The sequence below is a fragment of the Dendrobates tinctorius genome, unplaced genomic scaffold, assembly GCF_039654945.1.
Source record: "Dendrobates tinctorius isolate UK_male_01 unplaced genomic scaffold, ASM3965494v1 ptg000064l, whole genome shotgun sequence".
Taxonomy (NCBI): domain Eukaryota; kingdom Metazoa; phylum Chordata; class Amphibia; order Anura; family Dendrobatidae; genus Dendrobates; species Dendrobates tinctorius.
This window is the reverse complement of record NW_027361732.1, coordinates 42,840,001-42,859,141: the sequence shown is the minus strand read 5'-3', so window position 1 is coordinate 42,859,141 and position 19,141 is coordinate 42,840,001. Positions and strand designations below refer to the sequence as shown.

Sequence of the window (19,141 nt, the reverse complement as noted above, 5' to 3'; positions counted from 1 at the left end):
TGTAAAGATATCATTGAATTGTGTGTTACCTAAGTATTCTAGTCGTACTTTTGATCCCCCTGTCCCTGCACCTCTGATGCATAAATACCTTTTTTATTACTCTTCCGATTTATGGAAATCGTAGCTGTCCCGTCCGATGGGCATGGCTTATTCTCCTCCCCCCTCCCACCTTGGCTTGCTGGACGTAATTTCTTCTGTGAATATCACAGATGCCGTTGTTTATTCGCGCCTACGTATTGATAAGGCCGTTCGTGCTAGCACGGTATACTTTGCCCAACTGTGGACAAAGCATATAATCATATGAAGACTTCCGGGTCATAGACGCAGGGAAAAATACTGGCGCATGTGCAGTAGCGATTATATGCTTTGCCCACAGTTGGGCAAAGCATACTGCGCAACCGCGAATGGCCTTATCAATGCGCAGGCGTGAACAAACAACGACATCTGTGATCTTCACAGAAGAAATTACATCCAGCAAGCCAAGGTGGGGGGGGGAATAAGCCACGCCCATCGGACCGGACTGCGGCAATTTCCATAAATCAGAAGAGTGATAAAAAAGGTATTTATGCATCAAACGTGTGGGGACAGGGGGATCTAAAGTACCACTAGAATACTTAGGTGACACACAATTCAATGATATCTTTAGATGATATCTCAAAAAATGGGTGACAGATTCCCTTTAATTGGGTTTTTCACCTATTAACTCTTGCTACTCCAGTGCTGGCTGTTCGTTGAAACTTCTGAATTCTTTTGACTTCAGCGGTGACATCACAACTACATGACTGCAGCCAACTACTGGTGAGTGGATGCAACAGTGTAATGCTGCAGTCACAACATCATTTCATGCTAACTGATTTTGTTATTTTGCAGAGCATGCATGTGTTCTAATAAATATGCAGGTGGTAAATCCCTTTAGAAGGTTGATATTATATTATCTCATTCCCTGTCTTTTGAAAAAAAAATAATATTGGACAACACCATTGATTTTGAATGTTTTGTTTACATATTAAATTGATTTTAATGTCTAGTTTTCTAAAAGTAAGAATTCTGTACATTGTATGACATTATGGTCTATCATACTACTTCTCTTCAAGTAAACCAGCTGAAGCTAAAAAGGAGAATATAAAATGCTGTCACCGGTGTATCATGATATACTAATTATGGCTCCAATTTTTAAAGGGAACTTGTCAGCAGGATTGTGCTGAGTAATCTACAGACAGTGTTAGGTTGGCGCTGTTATACTGATTAAAATGATATCTTGGTTGGTGAAATCCTTCTTGTGGCTGCTATTTAATGTTTATTTTCATTTTTCAGTTAATGACATGCTCTTGCTCCGGGGCGTGTCTGTGGGGGGTCTTCATGTGGTGCTCTGCTTAAATTCATCTGTATGGCTCCTGACAGGTCACTGATCCCTCAGTCAAAGAAAAATAGTCTGGCACTCCCAGATGCAGAAAAAAATGAGGGATTTGTTTTATTCACAGCTTGGTAATCCACAAAATTTACATTATATAACGTTTCGGTCACTTTTCCTGACCTTCTTCAGACATGCAAACTCTTCCAAAGACTCGAGATAGACCCCGTGTACCTTGTAATAAGCGCATATTCTTATAACATAACTGCACAAACCTTTCAGCGCATAACGTCTAGACTACATCTATATCACAGCTCCACATGAGAAGCTTTAATTCATTAGCCCATGCTACCAAGGTACACGGGGTCTATCTCGAGTCTTTGCAAGAGTTTGTGACCGAAACGTTATATAATGTAAATCTTGTGGATTACCAAGCTGTGAATAAAATGAATCCGTCATTTTTTTCTGCATCTGGGAATGCCAGAATATTTTTTTGTCTGATTGGGACTGGTATCCTTTTCTGTGCACCCCATAACTAATCTTTGGAGTGACGTGCCTTTTTGCCATACTGATCCCTCAGTGACCTGCCACCTATTTTACATAATGAATATAATATGTTTTGAAAAAACACAAAAATCACATTCAGCAGGCAGGCACCAGCAGTGGTAGCATGATCATATCTATAATGTCCTTTTAATTATTTTATTTGGTGATATAAATTTATTCAGAAAAAAAATAATTCTCTCTCAAAATGGCGTTGGCCGCTCCTTAGCAGTAGCATCTATCGGCGATCTCATAGATGGTACTGCGCAGGCACCGCCGGAGCCATCTTGATGGAGACAATTTTTTTCTCTAGCAAAATGGCGCCAACAATGCCTACGCAGTGGCATCTATTGGATTGCTGATAGATGCTAATAAGCAGGCACGGCCGGTTCCATTTTGAGAGAGATTTTTTCATTTTCTGAATAAAACTATATCACCAAATAAAGTTATTAAATGAACATTATAGAAGTGATTATGCTACAGTGCAGGCGCCGCTGCCGGAACCTGTCTGCGGAAAGTTAATTTTTTTAAAAACATATTGTATTCACTAAAGTAGGGTGCAGGTCACTGAGGGATCAGTGACGTGTCAGAAGCCATACAGATGAATATGTAAGCAGAGCACCACATGAAGACCCCCCCACAGGCTGCCCTGGAGCACGAGCATAGCAATAACTGAAAACTACAAATAAAGATTAAACAACAACCACAAGACGGATTTCATCAACCCAGGTATCATTTTAATCAGTATAACAGCGCTGACCTAACACTGTCTGTAGGTTACTCAGCACAATCCTGCTGACAGGTTCCCTTTAAGTGTACCTCCAATCATGATAACTTGGGTGTCAACTTACAAAAGTCTAAAAATGATAGCAGGATGCTCTAATGGGAAAGTGGTCATTCTCATTGCCTTGTGAACTGTAAATCTCCATGAGAATCTCCAGAATTCTGAGATACCAAAGAGGAGTATCTCTTCTTTAGTGTATCCCACATTTTACACTGGTGCTGTGGGAATTAATCACTTGCTTAGACTTCTCGACAGTTGATCCCTGGGGATGTATCTTCTGGGAACCATAAAATCAACTTATTTTCTGAGACCTATCTAATAAAAAGAGATTGTATAAATTGAAAAAGCCCTGAATTATGAAAAAAAAGAAGCAATCATGAAGAAAAGTCCAATGATATTGTATGTCAATACCAGTGGCGTAAATTTTCTCACTAACCCACTCTTTGAATACACTTATGACATAGTTTCTTCTTTGTAGACTGGAACTGATCCTCTCTTTTCTTATTTATGCTTACTTATCTAGCTCCATCATATTCCACAATGCTGAACAGAAATTATCATCCTTGACCCTATCGGGCTCACAATCTAAATTCCCTATCAGTATGTACAGCATTTGGTTTGAGGGAGGAAACTGGAGTACTGGGAAACATGGAAAGAATATACAATGGCTATCCTTATTTTATTTGAGTTTTTAGCTCTTGAGAATTTTAGTAGGGCTCAGTTGGCTGGCAAAGCAATTTCCACGTGCTGCTATTCAGCAATTCGTTGAAGTTTATACAGTACATTTGATTGAAATATAACTATTCCTGAATATTAGTTGTCCCATATACTTTAAAGACTTTCTTTGATCTGTATTTATAGGTCTGGAACTTCCATTTATGATGATGCCCCATCCCCTAATTCCTGTAAGCCTACCTCCAGCTTCTGTTACAATGGCGATGAGCCAGATGAATCACCTCAGTACCATTGCTAATATGGCTGCAGCTGCACAAGTACAAAGTCCACCATCCAGGGTTGAAACATCTGTAATAAAGGTAATTATGTAATATTTTTATATGGTTTTTATGTTATTTTGCTTTTACCATGAAGTTATCACTTCTTTCAACAAAAATATTTTATGTTTATTTCTTTGGTTGTGTGCACCCTAATTATTTCCTTCCTTTACAATTGCCACAAATCCTTTTTGTTTTGCAACATAACTTTTGCAATATATTGTTTTGCAATATACAGGAAGTATGCTGATGACTATAGAACACATGTCCAAGACGTGAATAGTGATCGTATTCCACAAATCATGAGCAACCATATTGCTCTTCTTTCTACATCTGAACTAATTTCTGAAACGAAGATTGTAAATATACAGCTCCGGCAAAAATTAAGAGACCAACACATCAAAACCCTGTCATGGGTAGCCCAATCTCCAGACCCGAACCCCATTGAAAACCTCTGGAATGTAATCAAGAGGATTATGGATAGTGACAAGCCATCAAACAAAGAAGAATTGCTTAAATTTTTGTGCCAGTAGCAGTGTGAAAGACTGGTGGCAAGCATGCCAAGATGCATTAAAGCTGTTTTTAAAAATCATGCTTATTCCACAAAATATTGATTTCTGAACTCTTCCTGAGTTAAAACATTAGTATTGGTGTTTCTGTATGATAATGAACTTGTTTTCTTTGCATTATTTGAGGTCTGAAGCACTGTTTTTTTTTTAATTTTGACCATTTGTCCTTTTCAGAAAAAAAAAAAATCAAAATTTATTGCTTGGAAATTTAGAGATATGTCAGAAGTTTATAGACTAAAAGAGCAATTTACATTTTACTCAAAAATATACATTTGGAAGTGGTCAGAGCTGTATATGCATAAAGAGTACTGTGCAAAAGTTGGAGACAGCTGTGGAAAAAGTGTTATAAAGTAGGAATGCTACTTGTTTAGTTTTTTAACAATTAAAAAAAGGAAAGCTATTGAACAAAAAGGAAATCTAGATCAAATATTTTGTGTGACCACTCTTTGCCTTTAAAACAACACCAGAGCATCAGTTCTTCTAGGTACACTGTCACCTAGTTTTCAAAGGAACTCGGCATAGAGGTTGTACCAAACATCTTGGAGAACTATCCACATATGTTCTGTGGATGTAGACTTGCAAAACTCTTCTGTCTGATCATGTAATCCAAGACATACAGCCAATGTCATTAAGAACTATCTTTAGTGTAAATTAGAACAAAGAGGCTTGGAAATTATTAAGTGGCCCCACAGAGCCTAGATACTAACATCATCAAGTCTGTCTGGGACTACATTAATGGACAGAAGGATTTGCAAATCCTACATCCACATAAGATCCGTGGTTGGTTCTCCATGATAATTGGAAAAACCTCTCTGCTGAGTTCATTCAATAGCTCTGTGCTTGTGTGCCTAGAAGAATTCGTGTTCTGATGCTGTTTTGAAGGCAAATGATGGTCACAATAATTTGATTTGATGTAGATTTCTCTTTTTTTTTCTACACCTGCCTAAAACGTTTGCACAGTACTTTATATGTATAAAAAGTTATGATTCTTGGAAGAAGGGAAGGAATTATGTATACATATTTTCCATTTTGCACATTAGATTTTTTTTCTCTTCCAAGATTCTTAACTTTTTTATATGAGGGCCTGTTTTTTGCAGGATTAGTTGTATTTTTGAATGACTCATGTTACTATACAGCTCTGGCAAAAATTAAGAGACCACTTTCATATATTCAGTTTGTCTGATTTTTCTCTTTATATTTTTGAGTAAAATGTAAATTGTTCTTTTAGTCTGTAAACTTCTGACAACATGTCAACGAATTTCCAAACAATAAATTTTGTATTTTTTTCTGACAAAGTAAAATGGTCAAAATAAAAAAACTGCTTTCAGACCTCAAATAATGCAAAGAAAACAAGTTTATAATCATTTAGAAACAACAATACTAATGTTTTAACTCAGGAAGAGTTCTGAAATCAATATTTTGTGGAATAACCATGATTTTTTATCACAGCTTTCATTTGTCTTGGCATGCTTTCCACCAGTCTATCACACTGTGTTACGGGCTGGCGGAATGCACCAAATAATAAGGAAGGTAATTAGGTGCGTTCGCAGCCCCGGGGTTCACCGTGCAGAGATGGTAAATGCTGCTCGGTAATGGCGTACGTTATATGGCGGTACAGTAGAGGAACACACAGGGTTAACTCCACCTAGTGTGTACATAGGTGGACTTTGTTACCTCACAGAGCCGCCCAACCACCAAACACAAATGTCGCAGCCTGTTTATGCTCACAGAGCTCGTCAGAGTGAGCACTGGTGTATAAACTCTCAGAACTCTACCCCTGAGACACTGGGTTAGGCTGGGTTCACACGTAGCGGAACTCTTGCGGAAATTACCACGAGAATTCCGGAATTCCATTCCGCGGGAAATTCGCATTTTAAATTCCCGCAATTTTGCCGTGGAAAAACTAGCATTTTGCAAGCGTAATTAGTTTGCAGAATTGCTAGCGTTTTCCAAGCGATCTTTAGCATCGCTTGGAGAACTGATTGACAGGTTGGTCACACTCGTCAAACATAGTGTTTGACGAGTGTGACCAACATTTTACTATTGAGGCTGCCTATGCGGCCTCAATAGTAAAAGATAGAATGTAAAAAATAATAATAAAAAAAAATATTGTTATTCTCACCTTCCGACGTCCCGCGCAGCCTTCCCACCTCTCTCCACGCTCCTGGTCCCAGTAATCCTTTGCGACAATTACCGCGATGACGTCCGTTCTCGCGGGATCATGACGTCTCGCGGTCATTTGCGATGACGTCACGCGAATGACCGTGAGACTTCGCGATCCCGCGAGAACGGACGTCATCGCTTGCAAAGGCTTACTGGGACCGGGAGCATGAAGAGAGGCGGGAAAGCTGTGCGGGACGTCAGAAGGTGAGAATAACAATATTTTTTTAAATTCTATTTTTACAGGGATATGGTACCCAAAGCCCGGAGGACAGTCTCCTCTCCTCCGGACAGTGGGTACCATCTGCAAATGTTCTGCTTACTTTTCGCATGGTGTGCACAGCCACATGCGGAAAGTAAGCAGAACAATGCATTCCTATGGGTGCGTGATCACCGCGATTCCGCGAAATTAATGAGCATGCTGCGTTTTTTACCGCGAAATGATTCCGCCGCGGTAAAAACCGCAGCATTAGCACAGCATTGCAGAATCCCATAGGAATGCATGGGATGCTTATTTTTCGCGCTTTCGCGGCAAAATCGAGCGGTTAAAACCGCCGCGGAAGCGCGAAAAAACCGCCACGTGTGAACTCAGCCTTAGAGTCCATCTAGTCACACTAGTGCTCGGCACCGCAACAGTGGGACCACGAAGAAACAAATTAAATAACTAAAGCACACTATGTGCGAACTGCATCGCTCTGGCGGACGCCACTAACCACTAGGAACAATGGAGGAAAGCGCTAGACTTGCACACGGCGTCGCATGGGTGGATGCAGCTGCTTAATGCGGTACTGAAGGTGCCCAGCTCTGGAGGGCACCATATGGCACTGAGTGAGGTGCTGAGATGTGGAAGCACTGTGGCGCAGACCAAGCCACTAGTAGGTGCTGACTCTAACTCTATAGCCCTATACCATACGTATCCATGGGACGGGAGTCATAATGAGTCAGTCACCAGATACATGCATCCATCATCACTAACACAATAACTAACACAATATACAATAAGAGTCTATACTAGCGCATGGCTGAGCGGCCATGTGAACCTTTTATAGCAGCATCCTTCCGGGACCTTCCTGGTGATCCAATCCGAGCTGGAGAAGGACCTGAGAATATGACCTCCGAACTCCAATGGGAGATCGTCTCATGGGCATGCTCAGTGGACCGAAAGGAGGACTTAGTCGAGTTGTTCGCTGCATACCAACATGCGTTGCTATAAGTGGACCAGAGGTGGCAGCAGCAACCAAACCCACAAAGCTGGTCTGAGCAGAGCGCCGGGATTGACGAGTCTGCTCAGCAGGCTCCTCTGCGACTGGAGAGGAATAGGAGACCGCCGAAGGCAAGGCTCGGGATATCTGCTGTGCAGCGCCAGAAACCCGACGCCTAACACACTGCTTCTGGCTCAAAAATTTAAGCAGTTCATTGTTTGATGGCTTGTGACTATCCATCATCCTCTTGATTACATTCCAGGGGTATTCAATGGGGTTCAAGTCTGGAGAATAACCTGGTTTTGATGTGGTGGCCTCTTATTTCCAGAGCTGTACAGTGTGCTGGAAAAATGCGGTGAAATGGCAGAAGAAAAAGAAAACAATACAAAAATATGCATTTTTGCCATTTTTGTTTTTGCGTTGCTCATTGTGTGGTTTAAATCACTCCACAGTATGACTCTTCAGGTCAGTATGATTAGCGTATGTTGATACCAAGAAGGTAATTTGGTATCAACATAATCATACTGGCCTTATAGTTTGTTTTTATTTTAGCTGTGAAATAAATTCAGAACATTGTAGAAACAAAAATCTATATTTTTTGTTCTACGCATGGCAAAGTGACATGTTTTTATACCATGTTTGGATATGTTTTGATTGCTTTATATTTCATTTTTGGGGGAGGTGTGGTGATTGAGAAACAGTAATACTGGTGTTTTATACTTTTTTTTTTTTGCTCTATGGCATTTACCATACAGATTGAATAATTTTTGTATTTTATCAGATTGAACTCTTACAGACCCAGCAATACTGTTTTTTTATTTATACTTCTTTTTAGACCCCTTTGAGGACTTAAACCTGTGACCTGATCACCTTTTCTATGTACTGCAATAACACTTTATTGCAATATATATCTAAAATCACAGTCTCCTATGAAGCCATGCCTGTGGCTGGAAATCACAGGTTTGTCATTATGGCTGGAGAGTGATGACCCTGTAAGTGGCACTTCTCCGGGATCTCGTGCCAGAAATGTTGCTGTCAGATTTTAAGGGGTTAACATCAGTAATCTACCTTTTACAGGTAGATGACGGATGAATACCACAACCAGCATCTGTCAGGAATAGAGAGGGGCGAACACCTGGATGTTCGGGTTCAGCAGGTTCGGCTGAAGAGGTACAAAAAGTTCAGGTTCAGTTACCAGAACAGTACCCAAACCTGGACCCCATTCAATTGAATGAGGGGCCTGAATATCCAGTGTTTCCCACACTGTCATGTGCATGACAGCACGGCACACACCGCTTCTGATCGATGGTAAAATCATCACCACCGGTCAGAAAGCAGGAGCAGTGATGATTTCACCACCGATTGGAAGTGGTGTTTGCCGCACTGTCATGCACATGACAGGGCGGCAAACACCCGGTGTTCGGGCAGCCAAGCCCGAACAGTAACACGGACTTCCTGGTGAAGTCCTTGTTCAGTGTCCGTGCCCAAACAGTAGGTGTTTGGTATGGACGTCGAACTTTACTGTGCGGGTTTGCCCATCTCTAGTCAGGAATGGCGTGGGCGCCTACACCAAGTATCTGCACTGGACATGCATTACATGAATATTATTATACCATGGTATCTCTTTTGCTGTGTCTTATACAGAAAAAGCAAATAAATATAAACAAAGTACAAAATATGTTTTAGCAATTCGTTTATATAATTTACATTACGCATTTTTGATAAAGGCCACCTTCAAGTACGACATGCCATGCATAAGATATGCATTCTATACAATGTAGTATGCTCAATAATACCTTTGAACTAGAATTATCCTTTAGAACATTTTGTATAATTCTTTTTTCTACATTGTTAAGACACAGCTTCCAGAGACTTCTGAATAGACAAGAATGCATTGTGAGGGCATATAAAGATTTGAATAAGATTGCTACATGAAAAGCTGAATAAATAAAAGGTTACTTTTATTGTCAGAATGGAAAATACTATTCAGATTATAGCGATTATAAATAGCTTTAAAATGATACTAAGAAAGTAGTACCTTAGGTCAACCTGTCTGAAATTACATTTTGAGAACTATACATGGTTTTATGGGTTGTATTATGTAGCTGCCTTGGCCTCATGCTGAGAGATTTTTTTGAATCTGCCCTTTCTGAAATGAGATGAGCATTAGATGTCCTTTTGTAATAGAATGTTTAGATATATGAGATGGGTGAATAGCAGAGGAGCTGTAACAGGCTGGGATAGCCAAGCTTGACAGTCATGAATCACTCTGTGTATGATTGCCATGACCTGCACATGCTGCAGACATAGAGTGGGATATTTTCATGCATTTTACAATGTTTTATTTTTTTGCAATTGAAAGGATTACGCCAAATATAACTCCATATATTTTATTACCTTATTAGCCATAAAAATCGAAAAATCTACAAAACGGCACTATAAAACACTGCAGTCTATTTCAGCAGCAGATCCACAGATATTTCAGGGGTTCCTAATAAATCTTAAATTTATTAAAACGCAGAAATAAGAAACATAATTTGCATACTTAGTTAAAGCACATTCTGTGTTGCAACTATGGCCCAGATTTGTTACTGCATTTGCAATTCTTATTTGTCCACTACTTTGCTTTTTCATTTGTGCCTAATTCTTCTCTTAATTTACAGCTTTAAAAAAAAAGAATATTATATACAGTGGAAAATACATATTTGATACACCGCCAATTTTGCAAGTTTTCCCACCTACAAACAATGGAGAAGTCTGTAATTGTAGGTACACTTCAACTGTGAGAGAAAGAATCTAAAACAAAGTTAGCATTTTATTGCATGAAATAAGCACTTGACACAATAGAAAAACAGAACTTAATATTTGGTACAGAGGTCAGATGTTTCCTGTAGTTCTTTACCAAGTTTGCACACACTCGAGCAGGGATGTTGGCCCACTCGTCTATACAGAACTTTCAGGTTTCAGGGCCACCACTGGGCAACATTGAGTTTCAAGTCTGGAGACTGGCTAGGTCACACCAGGACCTTGAAATGCTGTTGTTGGTGATGTTTCCCACCCCAAGCATCACGGTTGAGATGGTTTTCTTTGGGTTCTTCTACCTCCAAAAATGGTGAGTGGAGTTGATACCAAAAAGTTCAATTTTGGTCTCATTTGACAACATGACCTTTTCACATGGCTCCTCTGGATTATCCAGATGGTCAGTTATGAACTTCCAGTGTGCCTGGACATGTGCTGGCATGAGCAGGGGACCTTGTGTGCCCTGCAGGATTTTAATCTATGACAGGATAGTGTGTTACTAATGGTCATGTCTGAGACTGTGATCCCAGCTTTCTTCAGTTCATTGACCAGGTCCTCCTGTTTAGTTCCGGGCTGATTCTTGACCTTTCTCCAAATTATCTTTACCCCACAAGGCGAGATCTTCCATGGAGCCCTAGACAGTGAAAGATTGACAGTCATCTCGTGTTTCTTTCATTTTCTTATAATTGTGCCAGCAGTTGATGTTTTCTCACAAAACTGCTTTGCTATTTGTCTTGTAGCCAATCCATCCCTTGTGCAGGTCTACAATTTTCTCCCTGGTGTCCTTAGCCAACTCTTGGGCCTTGGCCATCGTGAAGAGGTTTGAGTGTGATAGATTGAGTGAGCGGACAGGTGTCTTTTATACAAATAATGTGTTCAAACAGGTGCAATTATTACAGGTAATGAGTGCAGAGTAGGAGGGCTTCTTAAAAGAAAAAAAAACTAACAGGTCTGTGAGAGCCAGAATTCTTGCTGGTTGGTAGGTGATCAAATACTTATTTCATGCAATAAAATGCAACTTAATTTTTTAATAATAATACAATGCGGTTTTGTAATTTTTATTTTCAGTCTCTCACAGTTGAAATTTACGTATGATAAAAATTACAGACCTCTCCATTCTCTATAGGTGGGAATGCTTGCAAAATCATCAGTGTATCAAATGCTTATTTTCCCCACTGTATAAGTTTGCTTTTTGTTATGTTTGCAATTGTGGATCGAATTTGGTGTTATCAAGTGTTTTCATTGATTCATCAATTTTGTAAAAAAAAATTGCCACAAATGTACTCAATATTTCCCCAGAATGATTTTCTGAAGATATGTATATACAGTATATTATGTCAAATTTTCCACTATTTTGTAAACTGTGACTCTTGGTTGAATAAAGTCACAAGAAAGGATCAGATGCAAAAAAAAGTTTGCACAAAATTCATGATTCACATGGGTCATTTTGAAGTACTTGGAGCAAGAAATGGCAATGAGTTCCACAAGTAAAAATAAGTGACTTAAAAAACCCGCAAATGATGAATCGGGTTCTAAATTTTTTAGTCCATTAGAATATAAAATACTCTCTAATTGTAGAAAGCAAAAAAGTTATTCATACATATACATCAGATTCTCATTTTCTAAGTGCCCTTTTAATGTAATCAATTAACTGTGTTTTCTAACATTTAGGAACGGGTTCCAGATAGTCCTTCGCCTGCACCTTCTCTGGAAGATGGTCGAAGACCAGGCAGTCACCCTTCATCTCACAGAAGCAGCAGTGTTTCTAGTTCTCCTGCACGGACTGAAAGTTCATCGGATAGAATTCGTATGTCATGTACTTCTATACATTTCCAAAGTAAACAAGCAATCTTATTCATTTTTCATTTGGCGCTACAAAGAGAAGGTTATAAATCACTTAAGTACAACATGTAGAATGGGATGTGTTAAGCTGTGTCCACATATAGAATTTCAGGAGATTTGGGATTGAAACCACCCCAAAATCCCTCTCAAAACCCACTTAAAGCAATTCACACACAGCATTTTATTCAGGTGGATTTCACAGCGGAAACTGCCTGAAAAGTCAGAAAATTCTCAAAAGAATGAAAATTTGCATTTCTGTGGAAAATTGACTTGCTGTCATATGTTTATGTTGTTGAATGTCTTTTAACCACTTCAGGTTTCTAAAAATGTTAAGTGGATAAAAGAAGTTTCATTTTTCTTCATCTGGTGTCTTCTGTTTAGTAGGTGCTCTAAATTTTGCAGTATAAGGTACTGGGTAAGCTGAGCAGACTGCTACCATTTTTGAAACCATAGTAATTTGTTCAATATTCAAAAAAAAAGACTGGAATATTAGAGTAAAAAGACATCATTAAAACCATGGAAAATCCTCTGAACAACCACTGGTGGCCAAAACTGTCACAAAAGAAGCTTTAAGAAAGAAAAGCCAGAGTTTCCTGAAGTGTCTTCAGCTTGAAAAACTCAGTGTGCACCCTCGGTTGATTTTTTTGTTTTGGTATTCATTTTTTCTTCCCTTTTCCAAGAGTCATAACTGTTTTATTTTTGTGTCAATATGGCCGTATGAGGGCTTGTTTTTGTGGGACGATTTGTACTAGTGTCGCCATATGTCGAGACCCGTAAAATTCTAATTTTTTGTGATCTTAGCTTAGCTTGAGCTGATGTTTTTATTAATAGCATTTTGGGGTAGATACAATGTTTTTATTGCCTGTTATTGCATTTTATTGCTATGTTGCAGCGGCCAAAAAAACTTAATTCTGGCGTTTTGATTTTTTTCTTGTTACACTGTTTACCGATCTGATAATTTACTTACATTTTGTTAGATTGGACATTTGTAAATGTGGAAATACCAAATATGTGTATATTTAATTTTTTTGAATTGTTTTATTTTTAATGGGGCAAAGAAGTGGTGATTTGAACTTTTATGATTTTTTATTTTTTTTACATTTTTTAAAACTTTTTTAAAACTTTTTTTTTCACTTTTTACTTTATTTAATAGTCCCCTTAGGAGACTTGAAGCATTCATAGGAGGCTCACAATGACAAGCACAGGGGTCTTCTGCAGACTCCTGACAGTCTTGACAAAACATCAGCACCCTGAGACCATGTGACATGGGCTTGTGATGCGTTTTCAGCCAGCGCGTTTTAAATGCCGCTGTCAGTAATTGGCAACGGAATTTAACTTGTTAACAACCGCAGGTAGATTTCGGATCCAACTGCAGCTGTTAGAGGCAAATGATGGCTGATTAAATCGGCCATCAAGTGCAGCCAAAGATGTTGACTCAGCGCTGGCACCAGCTTCAAAGGCAACGACATGACCGATTAATACAAAAATACTTGGAAAACTCTACCTTTTCATTTTCTATGACAAATCCGTTTTGCTGAGGTTTTTTCAGCGCTTTTTCTTGAAGTTGGAAAAAGGTATGATGCGAGTCCTATTGAAATCCACTCCCTAGGACAGCCACTGTCCTATCCTACTGAAATAAAACACTTCAGAAAAATAACTTTTCCACAATGGCTCAGGAAAATAAAATCTCTTCCAAAAATTCCGGAAGGAAAGAGCATTTCCTTAAGCAGCTTTCACTTGAAAAATATGTAGCATTTGAACGTCTCAAAAAAACCTCTGTGTGAACATAGACTTAAATTTCTTTTACAATGGCTTGGATTCTCCAATTACTCTGCATGACTATTTCTCTCCTCCATCGGCTTCCTAATTCTTCATAAAACACATTTTATTGGCTTGTTAAGAACTAATGACAGAAAGAAGGGAATGTTACTGAAAGCCAGGAGTCATCAAACAGTTTTTGCCAGAACTTTGGCATAGAATATTTGTGAAGTTGACATTTTTAAACCAGTTTGACCAGCTCCATTAACTATTTGAAAGGTGGCATAAATTATTACAAAAGTGTATTTCCGGTCCAATACGCACACGGCAGCTGAAAGACGCACCAAATTCACTAATAGGTGCACAGTTCTTATAGAATTTGGCACACTTTACTCCAGTGCACTCTTCATCAAGTCTTTCAAGCACACCAGTCTAGATGAATCCTGGCCTTAGTCTACAACCATAGAGACATATATGTCTTCATAATAGCTGTAGGTGAATATTGTATTATTCTCGCATTCAGTTATGCTTTGTAGCAGTAAAAAGTGGTCTGTGCTCTCACTGTTGGGACAAGTTCACACAAGCATATAAAAACAACTACTGTGTTTCATCCTGAAAACTTGGCCAATTTTTTTCTTGTCTGTCATCTGTATGCAATTTGTGTGCAATCAGTTTTTATAAAACAGCGGATATTAAATTTTACAAAACTAAATACAGTTTCAAATGTTAAAGAATAAGAATACATCGGTAAAAATTGGGTATGGAATATGATTTTTTTTCACACCCATAGATTTCAATGCAGTAGTCTAATCCAAAATGCAAAATAAATTAGTGCATTCTGTGATATTTTTTTCACGTGCAGATTTGGTCCATGAAAAAAAAACGCTTCTCTGAATTGCTCCTTTGATTAACATTGGTTTGAGTGCTGTCTATGTTCTGTCACACCGAAAATATGGTCATGTGAACTTAGCCTTGCTGTGATCTAAAGGTGTGAAACAGTGAGTGCACTGTTCATAAATGTTTGTAGTACTGCAAAAACCTATGAGTTTGTACACACTATAAGTGGTAATAATGTTTCCTGCTATAAAACTATTTAGCAAATGCTACATTGTCTACATAATCAGCAAACTGAAAGCGAGATATTGGACTTGGAAAACTAGAACTGTATATTTTGATAGTAATGTGCAGAAGTTTTAAGCAGGTGAAAAAATGCTGCAAAGTAAGAACACTTTTAAAAGTTTTAATAGATTATTTTTTTAATTAACAAAGTGCATAATGAGATGACAGAAGAGAAATCTAAATCAAGTACCATATGTACTCGGTATATACGATAGAGGCTGAGCAGCTGGCTGCTGCAGCTAACTCCTGTGCCCACTGCTAAAGAGAAAGAAATATTCTCTTTTAAATTGCTAAACATCTAACACTTCTACTTTTGAAAACATTTACACTTAGAAACATTTTTTTACAGCTGCCTAAACTTATACAGTACAATACATATAATAATAATAATAATAATAATCTTTATTTATATAGCGCCAACATATTCCACAGCGCTTTACAGTTTAACAGGTCCAAACATAAGTCATAAGTAACAACGTTAACAATACAGTAATTAAAGCAAAAAATAGGATGACCCTGCTCGCGAGAGCTTACAATCTACAATGAGGTGGGGGAGATGCAATGATGTACTTACAATGATGGTCCAGCCATCTTGAGGGAGTGAGGGATGGATGGAGACAGTGAATACATGCACACTTACACATAGAAGGACTGTCATTGTGTGAAAACGTGTTTGCTCCCTTCTTTATTTCCTATTCTTTTGCATGTTTGTCACACTTAAATGTTTCAGATCACCAAATTTAAATATTAGACAAAGATAACACAAGTAAATGAAGGTCTTTATTATTAAGGGAAAAAGAAATCCAAATCTACAGGACCCTGTTTCAAAAAGTGATTGTCCCCCTTCCTTAAAATATAAATTAACTGTGATTTATCACATCTTTGGGAAGCTGAGTACAAATTCCCTAGCCACACCCAGGCCTGATTACTACTGCCACACCTGTTCTCAATCAAGAAATCACTTAAATAGGAGCTGACTAACTAAAGTAAACTAAAAGTTTCTCAAAAGCTAGACATCATGCCGAGATCAAAAAAGATTCTGGAACAAGTGAGAAAGAAAATAATTGAGATCTATCAGTCTGGAAAAGGTTAGGCAGGCATTTCTAAAGCTTTGGGACTCTAGCAAACCACAGTGAGAGCCAATAATTAACAAATGGCAAAAACATGGAACAGTCTTGAATTTTCCCAAGAGTGGCTAGCTAACCAAAATTACCCCAATAGCAGAGGTATGACTCATCCAAGAGGTCACAAAAGACCCACCAACAATATCCAAAGAACTGCCGACCTCACTTGCTTCAGTTAAGGTCAGTGTTCATGACTGCACCATAGGAAAGAGGCTATACAAAAATGGTCTGCATAGCAGAGTTCCAAGACTAAACCCACTGCTGAGCAATAAGAACATAAAGGCTTATCTCAGGTTTGCCAGAAAACATCTTGATGATCCCAAAGACTTTTGGGAGACTACTATGTGAAGTGATGAGACAAAAATTGAACTTATTGGAAGTTGTATGTCCCTTAAGATCTGGCTTGGAAGTAGCACAGCATTTCAGAAAAGGAACATCATTCAAACAGTAAAATATGGTGATGGTAGTGTGGTAGTCTGGGGCTGTTTTACTTCTTCAGAACCTGGAAGACTTGCTGTGGTAAATGGAACCATGAATTCTGCTGTCTACCAAAAAATCCAGAATAAAAATTTATACATCCAAGGTCATGATGGGGTTAAAGTTCAGACACTGATAGGTTTTCTTACCTAAACTTGTCATTTCAAGTTCAGCCAATGCATCTCTCATTGGACTAGATTAATTCAAAACTTTTTTCTTCTGATGTAGACTCGCTGCTATGGCCTCTATTCATTTAGATTGGCTTTTTGTATGACAGGCTTAATGAATAAAGTGCTGAATTAAGATACATTTTTCAATTGCCTTGCACCAGCGCTGGCACACGCGTTCAGAAAAGTGCATTTCTTTCATAACATGCTCTACATAAAGATTGTTATTATTATTACTTTTACAGTATGAAATCTGATGATGTTGTTGGACATTCTTGACCATGCTCCTTTCCATCTAAGATCCAGCAACTTTTCAAAAAAGTTGGCTGAGCTGGCATGGACTTGTATAAAAACACAAAAAGACACACATTTTTTGCACATTTTAAGATGCGTAAAATGTTTGTGGTTTTTCAAGCAGTACACGTCAGTTTTCTGGAGAAAATGACTTGATTAATTGACCCCCATGATTTTACCTATCACTATAGTTCTTAATCTAATGTCTGTCAGTATCCTCTAGTGAAGAGATGATGTTATACTATTAACCCCATGTATGTCTGTTAATGTGATGTTCTTATTGTAATTCTGTATTTGCTTTTTAAGTTTTATTGCCTGTCCAGTATTTTTTTCAGGATTATATTTTTTAATAACTCCTTTTGGGGTATAGTAAAGTGTTATTAAAAAATACACACACACATATAAAGATATTTTTATGATATTCTCTATGGAGTACAAATGAAATGTAAAATGTTTTCTGAAGGTTGATACAAATAGACAAATTTCAATTCTTAATATATTTGCACAATAAAACCACTTTTTAAAAAATTTTTTTTATATTCTTAGAGCCATTTGTGTTGACAAAACTATGAGAAGGCTATTTTGTGGGACAAGTTTTAGTTTTTACTCTCGCCAATTTGGAATACATATGACATTTTAATCACTTTTTTTTCCATTGTTTGAGAGACAAAATTAAAAAAAATAGGTATATACTGTAGATATATATTTTACAGCATTTATCTCAAGGTATACATTAAATTATGTGTAAACATATGTGGGTCCTTATGATTATAGTGGTATCAAATCTATATTTTTTTCGGGATTTACATTTTCACTTTCAATTCCAATTTTTTTAAGTGAAATTAAAAAAAGTGTGGCAGTTTTTTTCTTTTTCTTTTTTTAAACATCTATCTTTTGGGGTTGCTTATGTGTAGGGATTGATTAAAAATACTAACTTTACAATTTGGGTTGTTACAATCCTGACATTACCAAATAACTGCACAAGAAATAAATAATGTACCGTATTTTTAAAATTTTATTCTGATATACACTGCTCAAAAAAATAAAGGGAACACTAAACACTCTTACTGAGCAGACACATGGATGTTAGTGACCTTCCTATCATTTCTACCTGTTGTTTATTCCATTGGCACAACAGCAGGAGAAATTGAATCACAATCAGTGTTGATTTCACAGAAGTGTGACTGACTTGCAATTACAATTTGTTGTTTAAGTGTTCCCTTTATTTTTTTGAGCAGTATACGTATATTATAAAACTTTTTTTTATTTTTTTTATTTTTGATCAATTCTATAATTGACACAAATAAATTGAGTGCATTATTGCATCCTATTGCATACATAGGCAGCGTCATTTTAACCGCTTAGATGTTGTGGCCAACATTGACAGCAGTATCTAATCAGTTAGCTACCATCCTACTTGTTTTAGCAGTAGCTTAGAAAGCCAGCTCCTGAGTCACTTCTTCCACTGCACATGTACTGCAGCTTGCCGGGAACCCTTCCCAAAATTACACATCTATGTAGTGGATGAACATTTTTATGGGATTACAGTAGTTTTCATCTTCTTTTCAATTAGTCTCAACGCTACAGAAAATACCATGTTGTCACCCCTTTTTAATAAGACTAGAGAGGACTGCAATTAATTGGATGTTGTCTAGGCTTGTTTTAGGGCTTCTTTGATGAGTTTGGCCTTGGCTGCACATTTTTACACTCACCACTCTTCCAAATCTTCGTTGTCTTGAGGTGGTGGCTGTCTTTTAAGAGAGGTTCTGGAAGGTTAGAAATCAGTTTGTTATACTGGTTGTATAGTGTTAATATAAAAAGTTTACAGTAACCAACTCACTCTCACAAAAAAGTCCAATATATAAGGACCGATTGTGTAATCAAGGCTCGCTGACTTCAATCGCTGGATCTAATTATCAATTAAAATTGGTCCATTACTTGATTAACTGAGAGGACAGAT

At 37.9% G+C, this 19,141-nt stretch overlaps 1 protein-coding gene across 7 annotated transcripts in view; it reads left to right on the top strand.

Annotated features, from left to right (window-relative positions):
• Positions 1-19,141, top strand: part of DACH1 (dachshund family transcription factor 1) — a 502,896-nt gene that overhangs the window by 330,528 nt on the left and 153,227 nt on the right. For 4 of the 7 annotated variants that reach the window (XM_073580370.1, XM_073580368.1, XM_073580365.1 and 1 more), the window contains 2 exons: positions 3,540-3,712; positions 12,072-12,237. In XM_073580370.1, the coding sequence (XP_073436471.1) occupies positions 3,540-3,712; positions 12,072-12,237 (339 nt within the window). The remainder of the gene's footprint in view (positions 1-3,539; positions 3,713-12,071; positions 12,238-19,141) is intronic. The other 3 variants (XM_073580369.1, XM_073580367.1, XM_073580366.1) reach the window with 1 other exon arrangement.